At 29.7% G+C, this 18,590-nt stretch overlaps 2 protein-coding genes across 5 annotated transcripts; one reads left to right on the forward strand and one right to left on the reverse strand.

Moving 5' to 3' along the window:
- Positions 1 to 1,306: 1,306 nt before the first annotated feature.
- Positions 1,307 to 6,234, reverse strand: LOC105786467 (malate synthase, glyoxysomal). Its single transcript, XM_012612924.2, has 4 exons — positions 5,786 to 6,234; positions 4,725 to 5,050; positions 3,196 to 3,526; positions 1,307 to 2,171 (listed from the first exon to the last, which is right to left on the reverse strand). The coding sequence occupies exons 1-4, from the start codon at positions 6,173 to 6,175 to the stop codon at positions 1,515 to 1,517; spliced, it is 1,704 nt and encodes a 567-aa protein (XP_012468378.1). The 5' UTR covers positions 6,176 to 6,234; the 3' UTR covers positions 1,307 to 1,514.
- A 7,575-nt stretch (positions 6,235 to 13,809) lies between these two features.
- LOC105786451 (cyclin-dependent kinase G-2) lies at positions 13,810 to 18,293 on the forward strand. 4 transcript variants are annotated; one of them, XR_008197707.1, is made up of 6 exons: positions 13,810 to 15,539; positions 15,625 to 15,760; positions 15,853 to 15,941; positions 16,056 to 16,167; positions 16,257 to 17,728; positions 17,812 to 18,293. XR_008197707.1 is itself a non-coding variant. In XM_012612900.2 (5 exons), the coding sequence occupies exons 1-5, from the start codon at positions 14,260 to 14,262 to the stop codon at positions 16,353 to 16,355; spliced, it is 1,716 nt and encodes a 571-aa protein (XP_012468354.1). In that variant the 5' UTR covers positions 13,810 to 14,259; the 3' UTR covers positions 16,356 to 18,293. The 4 variants fall into 4 exon arrangements, 1 of the variants encoding a protein (XP_012468354.1); XR_008197708.1 differs by having other exon boundaries at positions 16,257 to 17,072; positions 17,212 to 18,293; XR_001131380.2 differs by having other exon boundaries at positions 16,257 to 16,552; positions 16,620 to 18,293.
- The last annotated feature ends 297 nt before the right edge of the window (positions 18,294 to 18,590 follow it).

Below are 18,590 nucleotides of genomic sequence, written 5' to 3' on the forward strand. Positions count from 1 at the left end.
GTGGCACGCCATGTGCAACTATTTGTTTATTCCACCATCGATGCCAGTTTTTAATAATAGAATTGGATGAATTTTTTAATAAAAAGAACCAATTTACTCTTTAATCTAATGTATAAAGATTAATTTGCCCTTTTTGAGTAAATAAGGCAAAGTACAATCTAATTTTTAGTGTACAAAACTCCATGATACTCTTACTAAATATTTTTGTTTTGTTATTTATAAATGTTTTTTTAATTTGTGCAATTAGGGTTTTTTGCATTGTTGCATAGTTTTTCTTCTTAAGTAACTTTAATTTTGAGTTTCAATAACTAAAATATTTTCACCATAAAGAAACAAGAAATATTCAATTTCCAAAAAAAAAAACATTTCAATTCCACCATATTTACTGAAATAAAACTACATTTGCCTACCTTATTGAACCTTTTTAAAACCAGCACTGAAAATGATGATTGATTGTTGACTTATTTAGCAATGGCACTTGTTTTATTTTATATATAAAAATATTTTATGTTTTATATTTATTTAATTTTAATTTTAGAAATTACATAAAAAATAAATTATATTTATTGAAAATAATGGTAGAAGAAGTGAATAGGAAAAAACCATATTTTTATTTTTATTTTTTAAGCAAGAATAATTTTTAAAATCATGTGCCTAATCGAATTGATTGGATCATGTATGAACAAGGTTCAAATTTATCGATCTGTTAGGATGCTCAACGGCATACATCATTGCACTTCTACTTGGCACCTATCATAATGATAAATGGTTTGTCTTGTCTGACCTTCTCTTGAATTCTCAAAATTTATGTTACTCGATCCCCGCGGGAATAGAGAACCCCTTGCACTAATCATGGGGTGGGCTTAGTACTTAGATGCTTTTGGCAGTTATCTGCTCTGCACTTGGCTACCCAGCGTAAACTACACCTAAAGTCACCAAATCACTAAACTATTAGTAAGTTTACACTTTGACTACTCAACTTAAAAAAGTTACAAAATAGTTACTAAATTATTCAAAAGTACTTATTTAAGTCATTAGGTTGTTAAGTTTTTTTTTTATGTCTGGCTAGTGAGTTTCAAGATGATTCGATCATTGGTACGGTGGATCAATATCCATCGACAAGTAGAATAATATACCTTAAATCAAAGATGATATGAAGGTTAATGTCAGGAATCGAAGAAGAAAGTTGTTTAAATTTTAATTCGCAGCTTCGTGATGTTTAAAGCTTTTTCATGAAAAAAATTAAGCTGCAGAAGAGAAGGGAAAGAGAACTTTCTATTGGTGCAAGCGGTGCAAACAGAAAAAGTCAAACAACAACAATTTTATAAGTCTAATGACTTAAATAAAAACTTTCAAATAATACATTAAAACCCAACATTGAAATAAAACATCATCCATAATACCTTATTGAACCATTTCCCGTAAAACCACGATTATGATTATTTGCTTATTTAGCAATGGCACTATTGTTTTTCACTCAAAACCCATAATTCTAAGCTTTCATGGAAGCTTCATCAAAGCTTAGAAGAAACATCCTTTGGATGATGAATGACGATATAATTATAAGCATCAAGTGTCAAAAAATCATCCAAAGTTGAAGCAGTGCATTGGCGAGTAAAAATCTTGCATGCTTCTTTATACATTCCTTTCTTAAACTTCTCTTTTCCGACCTCACGTTCAGTCCGAGCCATTTCTTCTTCAACCACTCGCCCAAACACATGGTTCACTCGAACCCCAAGCCCATCACCGTCTAATTCAACACCATATTTCAACCACTGCCAAATTTGAACCCTACTGATCTCGGCTGTCGCAGCATCTTCCATTAGGTTATAAAGCGGGACCGAACCTGAACCGGTTAACCAAGCTGCTAAGTATTGGATCCCGACACGAGTGTTCAAACGGAGGCCTTCCATCGTACGAACACCTCGAGGCCTTTGCAATAAATCATCTTCAGTTAAGTTGGAAGCGTCATCGCGTTTGACGGTTTCGATTTGGTTCGGAGTGTTCCCCATGTTGTTGGTGAAAACTTCCATGCATGTTTTGATGAGACCTGGATGAGCTGCCCATGTTCCATCATGCCCTGCTTTAACTTCTCTTTGTTTATCTTTTCTTACAAGTTCAAAGGCTGCTTCATTTGCCGTTGGATCATCTCTAATGGGAATTTGTGCTGCCTGTTTAAGACAATTGAAACCTTCATTAACACATTAAAAACACAAAATTGAATGTAAAATGGTGCGTGTAATAGGCAAGGATGTTTGAACCGGATTAGATTAGCCGGTCAAACTAATTAAATTAAAAATCGATTGAGGTATTAATTAAGAAAAAGATTTTGAATAAGTTTGAACAGGAATCAGTACAAACTAATTGAGCAGGGTTTCTAATTTTTTTTAAATTTTTAATAATTTTTAATTGTACCGATCTGACCAATAAACCAGTAACTTGACTAGTTTCGACCATTGATTCACCTTCAAAAACATTGGTTATAAGTGGGATCAAAACATGTTCAAGATCCGGATTAAGTTACTTTCTCAAAAATGAAAGCTCACTCAATATATGAGAATATTTGAGCAAAAAAGTTTTAGGCATGAAAATGAGTTTGGGTCAAAAAAACTACTCATTTAGAATATGAGTCAAATTTAGATTTTTATTTTATAATGTTATTTTATTTTCTTTTTTTATATATTGTATAACTAAATATATAATATTATAATAAAAAAATTTAAATTGATTATGCTAACAAATTTGATAAAAAAATAAAAATATTAAATATTAACAAAATAATATTTTTTTTAAATATGAATTTAGCCGTTTTAAGTACTATTTTCAAAATCAAATCGGTTGGTTGGACTGATAATCAACTGAGGTACCAATTTGGAATAAGAGATCAAACCGGTTGAACGGGTTTTTCTTAGTATTTTTTTATTTTTTAAATAATTTATTGAAATGAATCAGTTGAATCGAGAATCGATGGTCTACTTTGTTCAACCATCAACCCGGTTCTAAAAACTTGGTTTTAAGTTAATCATTTGATTAAAATTTAAGGCTCATATTTCGAACCGGATCGAATTTGGAGAACTATATGTGATGTTAATACAATATATGAGTTTAATTCAAATTTGATCCGATCCGATTCATGAACACCTTTATGTTTATGTATTATATGAATTGAAATGTCATAATTATATTCATACATACCATTCCGCCCATGGCATGGACGCCACGTCGATGGCAGGTTCGGATGAGGAGATCGGAGTAACTCCTCATGAAGTGTTGGGTCATACCGACTTGACCCCGATCTGGCAACAACCGGTCCGGGTGACCTTGGAAGGTCTTAACGTAACTGAAAATATAATCCCATCGGCCACAGTTGAGACCAACAGAGTGATCCCTGAGCTCATAAAGGATTTCATCCATTTGGAAGACTGCTGGTAGTGTTTCGATTAAAACTGTTGCTCTTATGCTTCCTTTCTCTATGCCTGCCATCTTTTCTGCCTTCTCAAACACACTATTCCATATCTTTGCTTCCCTGCAAATTCAGGTAAACATAATTTTCATCACTTTGTTGAATATCAACTCTAGATTTTATGACCCTAAAATGCTATGTTATAACCATCACAATTTTTTGTAGAGTGTTTTTTCTTAATCGGATTCGAAGGTGGGTTGAGTCGATATCTCTCTATTCAAAATTTTAAGGTTAAATTAAGATAAATTTAAGTAAAATCCGCCTCAAACTCATCCCTATATCTATATCTATACTATATATAAAGATTTGGTTGAGTTGGAATCATCTATAATCGGGTCTCAATTGAGTTATTAAATTACTAAAAGACTTTTATTTTAACAAAGTAATAAATGTTAACTCAAGGGTATTTTTATCCTTTTATATAAAATATCAAATCTCAACTCAGTTGTTAAATTACTAAAATGCTCTTATTTTAACAAAGCAATAAATATTAACTCAAGGGTATCTTTATCTTTTACATAAAATCTAGAAATAAAAAATACATGTTTATAATGAGATTTATAAATTCTTAATAAATACATTATATAATTATTTTTTACCAAGTAAATGTGTCATAATCTAGTATTTACTAAAATAATTTTTTTAATTTATAACTATTTTTCAAATTCTTTTGTTATAACATTTTTTAATTTTATAAATTTTATAATCTAGTATTTTCCCCCACACTAATGGGGACGGTAATGGAGGCCAAGGCCTTTGCCTCCCTAAAATTTTTGAAATTTTTTATTTAAAAATTTTAATTTGACCCCTAAATTTTTTTAAAATATTATTATGACTTTTAATTTCTTTAAAAATTTTAGTTAAGTTTTTCTAATTTTTTTGAAATTCTAATTAATTTCACAAATTTTAAAAATTTTAATTAAATCTCCAAATTTTTTGAAAAAATCTCATTAAATTCTTAATGCACCACATATCATATTAAGAGTATGTTTAGTATTACTTCTAAGAAGTATTTTGGGACAAAATATTCCTAAACAAACTATTTTTAAGAGAAAAGTACTTCTTCCAATACAAAAAGTGGCCCAAAATCACTTTTTTGAAAATTTTAACTTCTCCCCAAAATTTTTTTCTCAAAATACTTTTGAAAAATATTACTAAATTAAGCCTAAGTTAACCCGTTGTCAATTAATAAAACGCTGAAGTTAAATATTTTTAATATTAAATGAATAATAAATTTGAAAATTTGAGACAGATTAATTACCTTGAATTCTCCATCTTAGGAAGATAAAAGAAGGGTCCAAAGCCTTGACCTTGAGTGTTGCGGAAAGTGGCATAATTGTGGTAAAAATAAAGGCCAAAATCCACTAGACAACCAGTTGCAGGCTCCCCGTCAATGAAAATATGAGCCTCCGGTAAGTGCCAACCTCGTGGCCGAACAAATAGCTTTGCTATTTCATTATTCAGCTTGTAAACCCTGTTCCTTGCTTTGTCGTTGAACGTTATTGTCCCTTCCACTGCGTCCTTTAAGTTTATTTGACCTCTCATAAGATTTTCCCAACTTGGTGACAGTGCATCCTCAAAATCAGCCTGTGAAAGGAAAAGATATAATAACAAATTTAATCTTTAATATTTATATTTTTATCAATTTAGTCCTTTTAAAAGTTAATTTTAATTGTTAACTTTTTCAAAATGAATCAAATTACTTTTTTAACGGAAGGATTAATTAGAATATTGTGGCATTTTATGTACACTTCATGTTGACATTATATTTTCTTATCTTATAAACCCGTCAACAAATAATTAAAGATTATAAAATATTCTAACAAAAAAATTTAATTTCAAAAAAAAGTATAAAGTATACGTAAATTGTCGTATATGCTGTCATGTATAAAAGTTAATGTTTTAGTTAATAATTCTATTGAAAAACAACAATTTGACTCTTTTAAAAGATAGTTAAATTCGATCATTTTAGAAAGTTGAGGGCAATGGTGAAACAAATTTTTTCTATATTTTTATAAGAGCTAAAATGTAATTTTAACTTTTATTAGCTTAGCTTTATAATTTCTTAAATAAAAAAGTATCATTTTGTGAGGTTAAAATCCAATTTTAACTTGTATTAACTTATAATTTTATAAACCTTAAATATGAAATTTACCATTTTAAAGAGGTCGCCTTAGCTGATGGCCAAACTCACCGATCATCAAAAACTTTTGAGTTATATTTATCAGAATGCCAAAGAAAAGAAAATCCCAAGCTGCGCAATTTATCAAAAAAATGGAAGACGAATTCAGAAGTGACATATAACTAACAAACATCACTCACCATAAACACTTTAGCTCCCGAGTTAAGAGCGTTGATGATCATCTTCCTCTCCACCGGCCCTGTAATTTCGACCCTCCGATCAGCCACCGCAGGCGGAAACGGCGCACAAGTCCATTTCCCTTCTCTAATATACCTCGTTGCAGGATCGAAACCAGGCAACGCCCCTTCATTGTATCGTCTTTTCGCCTCTTTGCGACATTCCATCGCATACTTAATATGGTTCCTGAACTCTCTCTGCAAATCAGCGACGAATTGTAAGGCATCCTTTGTTAAAATCTTAGCGAATTCTTCATCGAATCGACCACGAATATCAACGCCTTGAGGAACATCGTAGGCGTTGATTTTTTTGGAAGATGGTGCTGTGTAACCGTAACTCCCAAGGCCAATCATATTTGGTTACTAAAAACCTCTGGAATTTTGAAAATGGATGCTTGAATGAGTGCTTGTAACGTGTAAAAATGGTGGACTATATATAGGGATGGCGATTGGCAAAGGTTGGTAGCTTTTTCAGTCTTGATTTTGTCTTAAAACTCGATTTTATTTCAGATTTTAACATTTAAATTTGATTTTGAAAGAAAAAAATGCTTCTCACACCCGAAATTTTTCACATAATATAATTTTTCAGCTCAACTGGCAACTAGATTTATTTTAACATTTGTATTTTTTTATTCATTTTAGAATTTAAACTCGACAATTAGATTTATTTTAATTTTTGAACTTGAAAAATATAAAAGTTTAATGATATGACACTGTAATACTATGTCACATAATCACTTCAAAATTAAAAAATAATTATATAAATTTTTAGGTGACTATATGATACAATCTCAGAGTGACACATTGAGTGCTTTAATAATCAGATCAGTGGTTAAATTGGTTCGATCACTAGTTCTTATTCAAGCAGTTCAATCGATTCGATCGTCTAAGTAATAATAATTAATTAATTACTTAAAAACTCATAAAAATAAAAAAGTAAAAAAAAATCATTAAATTGTTTCAACTATCACTTTTTATCTCTCTTAGACTTTTATTAATTTCCAAGTCAATTGATTTAGCCCATTTGTTCGGGCATTATATCAATTAGTTCTCAGTTCATCTGATCTACTCTTGTTTCAGTAATACTAGTTAGATCATTAAATCTTGACAGAATCAAAATTCAGGATCAAAATGGATCTAATTATCAAATTCAAAAATAATATAAGCAACAAAATGAACCTAATTGCTAGGTTTAGGAGCTAATAATTATATTATCCACATCTATATTATAATAACTTCTTTCAATATTAAATATGAGGGTTTTTTATTAAATTTTAGTTAGAAATATACTTTTGTTATACTTAAAAAATATTTTGATAAATTTGTCAGAAAAGGCCTCATACTGTCTGGAACTTTTTTTAAATAAAAATATGTTATTATCGAGTAAAAGATTGATGAGTATCGAATCTCAATTTAATTATAAAATTTTAAAAGTTTAACTCTTTACAAACTAACAAACATTATTTTGAGAGTATTTATAATTTACATTATGATAAATTTTAAAAATAGATACATATAATGAGAATCATAAAATTTAAATCAAAATTATTATAATCTTCACTATCTCATCTTTATTATTTCAACCTAAATTTTATTTAAATTTTATTTTTATAAATTATTACATATTTTCTATCAACATCGTCATTATAAAATTAAAATTAAGTTATATATTTTATAATAAAATAAAATATTATTGCTTTAATAATTTATATTATTTTTTAAGGAGATCAATGTGCTTTTACTATTTATTAAATTAAAATATTATAAAATTTAAAGGAAAAAAAGAAAGAAAGAAGAAATTTTCCATTTTATAAGATGTCAAGTTCTTCCCCTAGGGTCCCATATATGTGTATATATACTGAAGACGAGAGAGTAAAGAGGAAGTGGATAACTACACTGAGCGTTATCGGTTTTTTTAGAGGTTCATCTCAGCTTTATCGTTTTGAAATAATTTATTTTACTTGAGCTAATTAACTGAGTTTATATTTTATTATTTTCTATAATATCAGAAAAAGTTAAAATTATAGCAAATTTAGAGATTTAATTAAATGAAAAGTAGACAAAAGTTTAATATAAACACACCATACTCAAATCAACACGATATTATATAAAAAAAGCTCAACAAGTACAATTTCACCATACTCAAATTTTTGGCACGAGTAAGTATATCTTTACGATAATATAATTTTATCATTTTAATAATTTATATTTTTATAATTTTAAAGAACCAAATTAACTTTTTATCATTTTAAGAGAGTTAAATATAATTTTATTATATACTAATTTAAAATTTAATAAATTATAAAAGAATTAAAATTTAAAAATTTAAATTTAAAGGGGTTAGGCGTTGTCACCCCCTAATGTTTAGGGTGAAGCCAAGGGGTTAGTAAGGCCGCCTCTTAAATTGAAAATGTTATTATTTTATTCCTTTATAATTTATAAAATTTTAAATTAGTATATAGTAATATTACACTGTGGCTCTTGAAAAAGATAAAAATTTATTTAACTATTTAAAATTATAAAGATATAGACTATTAAAATAGTGAAATTTTATTTTTATTAATGTAAAAATATACAACTTAATTCTATCCTCCTTCGAAATAAATATTTTGACTTTACCCCTACTGACACTATGTCTAATTATTAACCTTAAACTTGATTATTGAGTTAATTTGAAATTTAAGTATAATAAAGAACAAACCAACTTAATCAAACTTAAATTTAAAAATAAAGATTTAATATTCCAACTTCACACCTGAGCAGGGATAGCAACGATGGGCGTTATCGTCAAGAAAGTCATTTGCTAATTGAGTTGAAACTAACCGAGTCAGCAAGCAAGTTAAAAGAGTTAATAATGCCAAAATATTGGATTGGTGTTTGAGGCGTGTCCGCCACTATTGGAGTGTTGGAACCACCACCGATAAGGCAGGCAATCATCATCATCATCAAATGAAAGCGTTACTTTGTATGTTTGCTATTTTTGGAGAGATGCATGGCTTCACCTGCGTAAACTCTGACGCCACCACCTCTTCCTATTTTATTCGAAAGATGGGCAGAGCGTAGGATAAGAATAAGTTTTCGAAATGTGTGCCCTCTACCTTGGGATGTGCAGTTTGTTTGGATATTTGGTATATCATACCTCCATTTCTTATCTTAAAACTAGATAGATAGTGGAATCCTTCGGAATATTGATTTATAGGTTTAATTAATTCGAATAATTTGATTAAATATTCAAATTTTATAAAAATATATAAAATTTACATAATTAATAGAATAATAATATAGTAATATTTTTAATAGAATGACTAATTTACTCTTTGATTTAATAAAGAGGAATTAATTTATCTATTTTTAATAGATGAGTCAAAATGCAATCCAATTCTTACAATCTTTATGGTATTTTTATCATCAATCTTCGCTTTTGCAACTCCGTTTGTTTTGTCAAATATTTAAATGTTATAAAAGGTGATTGTTATATATTTATACTAGTATTTAAGACACTTATAGTGACATTTGAGAGTCAATTTATATTTAATATTTAGAAAATTTAAATTAAAAATCTATAATATATTGTTAATATTATTAATTAGTGAAATTTAGATCCTATCTTTAATAAAATTAGTTTCTAATATCATGTGTGGTAAAAGTACCATGGAAGTCCCTTCTACTTAGAAAATGAGTAAATTAGTCCCTATAAGTTATATAAAAGAGCAAACTAATCATTCGGTTAAAATTGGTCACTATACATTAGCATAACGCATACACTTATCTAGTTATTTTATTAGCCACATTGATTTTAATAGTAAAATGGATGAATTTTTAATAGAAATGATCAATTTGCTCATTGATCTAAAGTATAATGACTATTTTACCCGTTTTAACTAAAATAAGCAAAATGCAATCGACTCTTAGTATAAAAACCTATCGATGCTTTTACTTATATGTATTGCACGTGATTTTATATAATTTTTATTTATTAAATAATATATTTTATAATTTCAAATGCATATTTGTGCTAATTAAATAATTATTATTTTAATTTATATTAAAGTTGAATTAGTTTTGAAATAGCAAATGAAAGAGTAAAATATTATTTTAAAAACAATAAAATTAAAAATTAAATTGATACATAAAACTATTAAAATAATATATAAATTTAAATCTATATAAAAAATTAACTATAAAATATAATTACACTAAGTTAATAATCATATTTAAGAATAATTATTAAAAATAATTGTTGAAATTTAAATTCCTTTTCAAAACAAATTCACGAAATCTTTTCACCGCACCAATCAAATAATAAATAAATAGATAGACTTAAAGATTGGTTGCTCCGTAAAATATAAACAACTTAAAATATATATAATATCATAATATTGTATTATATCATTATTAATCAAAATAATATTCTATTTCTCTCTGATGCAATTGTTGTTTGAATATATTCAATATTATCTCTTGAAAAATCATTACTTTAATGTCCGGTCTTTTTATATAAGTCAAAATTATTATTGCTAACAATCTCTATTTTTTTATCGGTAAATTTTTTTAGATGCTACCGATTGAATATACTTAATTACTGAATGCTATTTATAAAGCTAAAGTTAAATTTTAATCGATAAATAACTCTAATACTAATTAAATGATAATTAAGATGCTTAGAGTTCGTACAATTAATGACATTGTTTTACATGAATAAAAATACCAAAAATTAAAAAAATGTCATTTTATAATAATGTCAAATTCAAATTATAATTTTAACCAATAATTGTAAATTATAATTATAATATCACAACATTTTCTTAAATTTTATGCTTAGTTTTATTCAAGTAATAATTTTATTTTAAATTAGCAAAACTTTATTTACATCAAACTTTTTAAACAATAATTATAAATTAAATCATAATTATTTTTAAATGTATAACTATCACAAATTCTATTTAATTCATTTCTTAAACTTAATAATACAATTATTTTTAAATTTTAATGTCACAATTGGCTCCTAAATTTTCAGTCAACGAATAAATAAATGTCACATGTATTAGTTTTAGGTTTTGAATATAATTTTTACAAATTGATTAAATTTGAGATTTTTTTTTCCTTTTATTTCTATTTTCTAAGCAATAAACATAATTAAAAATAATTTAAAAGAAATAAAACTTATTTGTTGAAAATTGAATGCAAAAAAATATATTTAAAATTCAAAACCAATCATATAACGACATATGGTATTTGTTTATTCGTTGTTTTCAAGTTATTGCGTATATTAGACTATGTTAAAGTTTTGGGCCAAAAGCGATCTGTTTAAGTTGGAATGCTATCTATGTTAATGGACAGACCAAGAGGACCTAACTGTAAGAAATAATTTTGAAAGAGAAAATAATATCAAGTGAAATAATCCCATTCGCATTTTCTAGATAAGTGGAAAATTTTACAATGCGATCCAATTAATAAAACAGAGATTAAAATTTCTAATCAAAGCGTTAAGAATTTTAGTACTGATATAAAGTTATAAATTATTGAATATTTTACAAACAAATCAACCTAAATATTTGTTAAAGGACATAATTTCAATTGGAAAAAGTTTTTAAAGTGTTTTCTATCGAGCGATTGACCGGACTCTTAAGTTTAAGTGGTACTATGCGTACAAGTATTTGCCTTGTATCTCTTGGGTTGGAATTTTCCACATAGGTGATTTACATAATTAATGTTATGCACTATATTAACATTTATATTGTGAGCCTTATAGGTCTTATCTTTACTAATCGAGGTGCTACCCCACTGCAAACCCTTCAAGGCTCGAGGAGGAGGTGGGAGACAAAACCCCATTGGAGACAATACTAACCATTGTTAGGGGTTTGACCAACTACGTGGCGAGAGCCTATTTCCCTCAACAAGATGGTAATGAAAGAAACTCGTACATAGGTTTGATTAGATCGAGTTCACTACACGTAGCATGGCCCGAGACCCAACTTTGCAAATCCAACCCTACTCACTTCAGTTAATAAATCTACTACTCAAGTTCCGATAACAATAAATTTAGTCTGACTACATCGAGAAACACATAAAATTCAATGATTAAATACAATTAGAGAAAACAACTGTTGAATGTATCAACCTTATAACACACATGAGATTGGAAAAAGAAAATGATCAAAAGGATGGAGAAAGCTAAAGGGGAATACCTTATCAGTAGGAAATGTTAATATCCAAGAGCCAAAAGTAGAAATTACAAGGTGAAATATGATGCACTAACCACCCTTATTTAAAGGTTTAATATAATATTTAGTATTCAAGTTTGACGTTTTTTTAATGTAGTATTTGTATTATTTTTATTATCTAAACGGCATTTGAATTTGATAAAAGTTATATATTTTGACACCTAGAAATAATTGTATTAACCTTTTAGGGTTGATTTGATAAAATTAATTACTAATATTATTAGATTAGAAATTTCCATGATTTTGTTAATGAAATAAACTTAGTGTTAATTTTGAACTTGTTTAATTTTGTGTTTAATTTGTCAAATACAATCCAATGGATGTTATTTAATTTGGCTTTTAGAGTTGTTTTGGTGAAAGTTAATTGCTAATATTATTAGCTAATCATAAACTTTCATTAAATCAAATTCTGATATTCAAACGAAACAATAAAAAGTTAACACCGTTACATTTGGGTACCAAAATAGATAACTTTTGTCAAATACAATTACCAAAATTAGAAGAAGAAAAAACACAAAACATAGGTACCACATTAGAAAACGTGTCAAAATGAGGCACTAAATTATGTATTAAGCCTGAAAAAAATAGACCACAACAACAATAGAGGTATTCACTATAGCAACCAAGGCTACGAGTTTAGTGACTATCTTAATGTTATGAATTTTTAATGGAGCTGCTCAAATTAATCAATCGGTTTAATTAATTCGATCACAAATCCAATTTTAAAAAAGTTTAGTTGGATTGAGAAATCTGATAAACCAATGATCTAACAGGGTTTGACCACTTATTTGAAAAGCTGAAATAACTTTCTTTATATTTCTCAATGTTGTGCTTGTGCACATTAGAGTTGGGCTCCTCACGGAGGCTAGCCTATGGACAAAAAAAATTGAGTTCATAATCCAAAATTTGGGTTGAGCTTTTAAGGCCCAAATTGGCGAATATGGATTGAGTGATGGATAAATTGATTGGGCATAATATATTTTGTTTAAATTAATAAAAAATTAATATCATTTGAATAAATTTTAATATATAAGGACTAATCTAGAATAAATTTTAATTGAAGGATTAAAATGAACTTTATATAATAGTATAAAAACTCTTTGTATATTTTGACCTCATTTATCTAGAAATTTTAGGAGCCATGAAGATGTCCAAAATTTGAGTTTAGAGGTAAAAGGAGTTCTTTGGTCCCTCTCAACTTTAATATTAAGTAAATTGGTTTTACTAAAAGATTAGAGTAATTTAATTCTTATCAATTTGAAAATGACCAATTAAGAACAATTAATCGAACAATGTTTTCATCAATTGTACATATTTTTATTGGTATAATAATAAATTTAGCCTCCAATTTACATATTTTATCAATTTAATATTGATTTAACAAATTTACTGTAACATTTACACATTATGCAATCATTCACATATAATATATAAACATTGAGAGCTAAAATTGTTATTATATATACTAATTAAAATTATGTAGAATTCACATTAAGATATTAACACTGTAACTAATTATCCTTAGTTATTTACTTTCAAAATCGACAAAGAATAAATTGCTTCAAAATTTTTAGAGAGGGTCAATCTGCTAAATTCGAATTTTTTAAGGAAAGGCCCAAATATCCCTATATGAATAAATTGGGGAAGTTGGATTGAACCGTTAAAAGCCTAGGCCGAGCAATGACCCATTAACAGAATAAACACCGACTTTGAATAAAAATAATCCTTTACCTAACGCGCTTTTCTATAAATAGGATCCCTTCGCAACGAAGGCAAAGGTTAGAGGCGGCTAGAAATAGATTGGTTCAATCAACGCGTTTGATTCAACAAGGGTTTCTAGCGATTTCAAATCTCAATTTTTTATTTTCTGTTTCTTTTCGATCTCTCTCTCTCACATCCCTTTTTGGTAAGATCTTCGTTTGCCTTTGATTTTTTATTGAGGTCACGTTAGATACGCCCAGAGAAGCACAAAAATTTCAATTTCTAGGGTTGTTTTTTTGTTTTTTGTTTTACTCTGATTAAATGCCGTATCTGTGATTCTACGGTGTAATAGTTTGTTTTGATATTTGTTTGTGTTGAATTTGTGAGATTTGTTTCTTTTATTAGGGTTTGTAATTTTTTAGGGGTGTCTTTGATTGTTAGTTTTGTTTGGTATCTGTTTTTTGAGATCTAGTAAAATTTTATTGAGAAGAGGACCTGTGGTTCTTTATTGATATGGCGGCAGGGCGAGTTGATGTTCCTAGGAGAACTGATGTTGGGAATTTGAATTGGGTCGATAAGAATGGTTACGATTACCCATCTACCAGGCGTAATGATGGGTTCAATTTGGGTCCTAGGCGATGTGGGTTAGAGGATGTTATGAGAGTTAAGAGTGATTTAGCCCCGATGTTGGATGATGGGGTTCAGCAGCCCGCACAGAAAAAGAGGAAGTTTTCCCCGATTGTATGGGACGTAGAAGAGAAGGAAGTGAGAATTTCGTCTAGGAATGGAGCCCTAGATGCAGTTAGGGCCCCGCTGTTTGCGAATCTAGTGGAGAATTCGCTTCCCAAGTCTACGGTGTCTGATTTTAGTTCTGTTTTATCTCCGCTTGTTGGCCAGCAATGTGAGGGTGATGAACAAGAACAAGATATGACGGGAAAAGAGAAACGTCTAGGGCCTAACATATTCACATCTCGTTGGGCCTCTGATAGTGATGATGAAGATGATTCTCGAAGCAAGGAAAAGATTAGGAGGAGTTCGAGTCTAGAGAGTGGAGAGTTTGAAAGAGAGGAATTGGAAGGAGATGGGGTGCTGTCCAACGAAAGAAGTAGCAGTGTATTGTCTGCTTGGAAGGATGAAGATATGGAATGCAAGTTGGAATCGGATGGTGTGATGGACATTGATGGAACATTTGGTGAAGATGCTTCTGATGATCAGTCAGATTCAGATGTTGAAGAGTTAGCTGGAGGTATGAACATGCTTTTGGGTTGCAGAAGTGTGTATGAATATGAAAGATTGAACAAAATAAGTGAAGGTACATATGGTGTTGTTTTTAGAGCTAGGGATAAGAAGACGGGTGAAATCGTGGCCTTGAAGAAGGTAAAGATTCTAGACAGAAGAGAATTAGAAGAATTCGGTTTCCCTTTGACATCACTGAGGGAAATTAACATTCTTGCTTCTTTTAACCACCCTTCAATTGTGAAAGTTAAAGAAGTTGTTGTAGATGACCATGACAATGTTTACATGGTTATGGAGTATATGGAACATGACTTGAAGGCTCTAATGGAGTCCATGAAATGGCCCTTTAGTACAAGTGATGTTAAATGTTTGATGCTACAACTATTGGAGGGTGTTAAATATCTTCATGATAATTGGGTGCTCCATAGGGATTTGAAAACATCCAATCTTCTCTTGAGCAGCCAAGGGGAACTGAAAATATGTGATTTTGGTATGGCGCGCCAGTATGGAAGCCCTCAAAAGCCATATACAACTAAAGTGGTTACACAGTGGTATAGGTAAGTAGTCTATGTATTCTTTTATACATTCATATGAAATTTTCTGAGCTTTTAATTTGATCACCGTTTTTTATGTTCATTTCAGAGCACCTGAACTTTTACTTGGAGCAAAGACGTATTCAACAGCAGTTGACATGTGGTCCGTAGGCTGTATAATGGCAGAGATGTTAGCTAAGCAACCCTTATTCAAAGGGACAAGTGAAATTGATCAGCTTCGCAAGGTAATTGTTGTTCCTATTTGAACTTTTGGATATCTTTTATCTTATTTTTTAATTGTTTTCTGATGTTTGGTTGTTATGGTTGGTGGTTGTAGATCTTTGATACTCTTGGTACTCCAAATGAGAAGATTTGGGCTGGCTTTTCTGAATTACCTGGGTCCAAGGCAAATTATTCTAAGCAACGGTAAGTGCCCTATTGGTCACTCTTATGTTATCATTTGTTATTATATATTACGGTGTCTATATGTTTAGTATTTATTCAGTTCAATGAACAGTTGATTTTGTTTTCTTTTTGCAGGTATAATTTGTTGCGTAAAAAGTTCCCTGTGGCATCTTTCACAGGATCTGCTGTTCTTTCTGATGCTGGATTTGATTTATTAAACAGGCTTCTTACATACGATCCTGAAAAGGTAAATATATAAGTTTTTAACATTCCAATTTGTTAACCTTAAGCTTATATGTATAGGTCCCAACTAATTGAAGGTTCTTATTTATGCAGAGAATAACAGCTGATGATGCTCTTAAACATGATTGGTTCCGTGAGCTTCCTCTACCAAAATCTAAAGAATTCTTGCCAACTTTCCGCCCTAAAGTTTGAATCGGTTTGCAGTGATAGTTGTATCTTAGTTTTTGTGTTGATTTAGAGACATATACAAGGAACCATGATCTGAATGTGATGCAGCTGCAGTGGGGAAAAAATCCCTTTTATACTGTTGTGGGGCTAGCGGATTGGTGCATAGAGCCACTATGCTATTTTTCATTCTGCTTGTATCTTGGTCCAATGATTAACAAGAGGTTAGTTGCAGAAATTGCTTGTTTTGGTGGCAAAGTATTGCAAGAAACTTATATCATTGATTGGCAGGCACATAGATGACTTGCTTGTAGAGATTAATTTTTCGAGGTGATTGAGTTACAGCCTTCCTCAATTCACTTATTAGGATGATTTTGTGATGAATTGTAATGGTCCTTGGCACCGATTGAAAGGTGAAGGTTATTGACTTTACCTTTTCTTAGTATATTGTATCAGATGCTTGTGTATATATCTTTAGCCATGTTTAAAAATTTCCTTACTGTCATACTCAAATTATCGCTCACATTGTTTCCTTCAATTTTTCACATTGCTTGCAAGAGTCTACTGATGCTTGGAAGCGAACAGCATTGGTCTTTCCTGCTCATAAGCAGTAAGTTGAGTGCTTTGGAAATGAATTAAATCATTAATGAGATGCTGGTTTTGTTTTCTTGTCTGTTGCAATTGTTGCAGCATTGCGGGAAGGTTTGCAGCTTACACGCATTTATGTTATCCTTTATTGTGCAAGTAAGATGCTTTATGCATTGCTGGTCTTACCTTATTATCTTTTGATCGAACTGTTAGTATAATTATGACCAAAAGAATTGATGTTATGGAGTAATTGGCTGGATATGATTAACAGATGTTTCTGATTTAACATATGCAGATGTTACTGATGGAGAAATATAAGATAAAAAGAACTCTTATAAGCGTGTCATCTCTTACTCTTTCTTTTCTTTTTCCTTTTCCTTTATTCCTTTGTCCTCATGAATGGATCTTACAGCTTTAACCATCTTCAACTGTAAAAAATGGAACAATTATATGATTCTAGTGGAAGTGATTGAATCGAACCAAGTTGAACTCTGCAGACGGTTAAAGTGTATCATGTCTTACCTTTTTCTTTTCCTTCATCCTTTTTCTCCTCATGAATGAATTCTTACAGCTTTAACCATCATGAACTGTAAAAGTGAAATATACGGTACAAGCGGATGTGATTGAACCAAACCAAGTTGACTCTGAAGATGGATAAAGTTTACTTTTTCTTTTCATTTATCCTTTTCTCCTCATTAAGGAATTCTTACAGCTTTTACCATCTTGAACTGTAAGAATGAAACAATTGTATGGTACAAGCGGATGTGATTGAACCAAACCAAGTCGACTCTGAAGGATCATCAACTTGAGAGGTATGGTTGTTTATATGAAATGATCATGATGGATGGTTTTCTGGGTTTGCTGTTAAGATATATGTGCTAATAATGATTTGAAGGAATTAACTGCCAATTAGAACGCAAGTGAGAGTTAGTAGTGTTAGCTGCTGTTACTTTTCTACATGGGAACGGTTAAAAAGCAGAACTGATGAGTGGTGCCCCGCCTACTGCTGTAGACCAAAATTTCGTAACTATGAAGCTTCTTGTCGGGATGATGACGACGACGACGTTGAATAAATGATATGGCATATGGGGTGGGTGGTGGTTCTACTGCGAAATGGGTGAAAACTATGCACCGGGTGTCTCTGTGCAGTATAAGTGTCTCTTTGATTGCTGAATACTTCAGGAAACATCACAAAATGCTTTACAGACGTTGCTAGATTCATATATATATATGGTATTGAGGTTATTTTGTTATTTTCCATTTCTTTCTCAAGGAAAAAGCATATGGTAAATGAAGCCTGAATATTCAAAATACATATACTTTTGAATTTTGAATTGATTTAAATATATATAATTAAAATTGTGATCTTTGCTTCAATGTCTATAATTTTTGTGAATTGAAGTATTGATTTTTATTATGTAAATCTTATTTGTTCATAACGTTATTTTTTGTGAAAAGGGTTGGTATTTGATATGCTAGCATGGCGATGTTTTAATGAAAATTAGGAAGTAAATTATGTAGAAGTCAGTGGTTCAAGTCTTTATGTCTCAAATTTATGTAAGAATTTTTATGTTATTTAATTCAATTATTATTAATTATTAATATAATTCAAACTCCATAAAAATGCAGTAAAACTTGAATAAATATCGGAAGATTTAGAACTTAGAACAAGAA

This window comes from Gossypium raimondii, chromosome 7 (assembly GCF_025698545.1).
Source record: "Gossypium raimondii isolate GPD5lz chromosome 7, ASM2569854v1, whole genome shotgun sequence".
Lineage (NCBI taxonomy): Eukaryota > Viridiplantae > Streptophyta > Magnoliopsida > Malvales > Malvaceae > Gossypium > Gossypium raimondii.

Bases quoted from the DNA above. Each gene is read 5' to 3' on its own strand.
- LOC105786467 (XM_012612924.2), bottom strand. From the start codon at position 6,175: ATGATTGGCCTTGGGAGTTACGGTTACACAGCACCATCTTCCAAAAAA. The intron at 3,527-4,724 runs GTAATTAATCTG...CTGAATTTGCAG, and splicing joins CCTAAGATGGAGAATTCAAG to GGAAGCAAAGATATGGAATA. The intron at 2,172-3,195 runs GTATGTATGAAT...TGTCTTAAACAG, and splicing joins TCCATGCCATGGGCGGAATG to GCAGCACAAATTCCCATTAG.
- LOC105786451 (XM_012612900.2), top strand. From the start codon at position 14,260: ATGGCGGCAGGGCGAGTTGATGTTCCTAGGAGAACTGATGTTGGGAAT. The intron at 15,942-16,055 runs GTAAGTGCCCTA...TTCTTTTTGCAG, and splicing joins GCAAATTATTCTAAGCAACG to GTATAATTTGTTGCGTAAAA. The intron at 16,168-16,256 runs GTAAATATATAA...TTATTTATGCAG, and splicing joins TTACATACGATCCTGAAAAG to AGAATAACAGCTGATGATGC.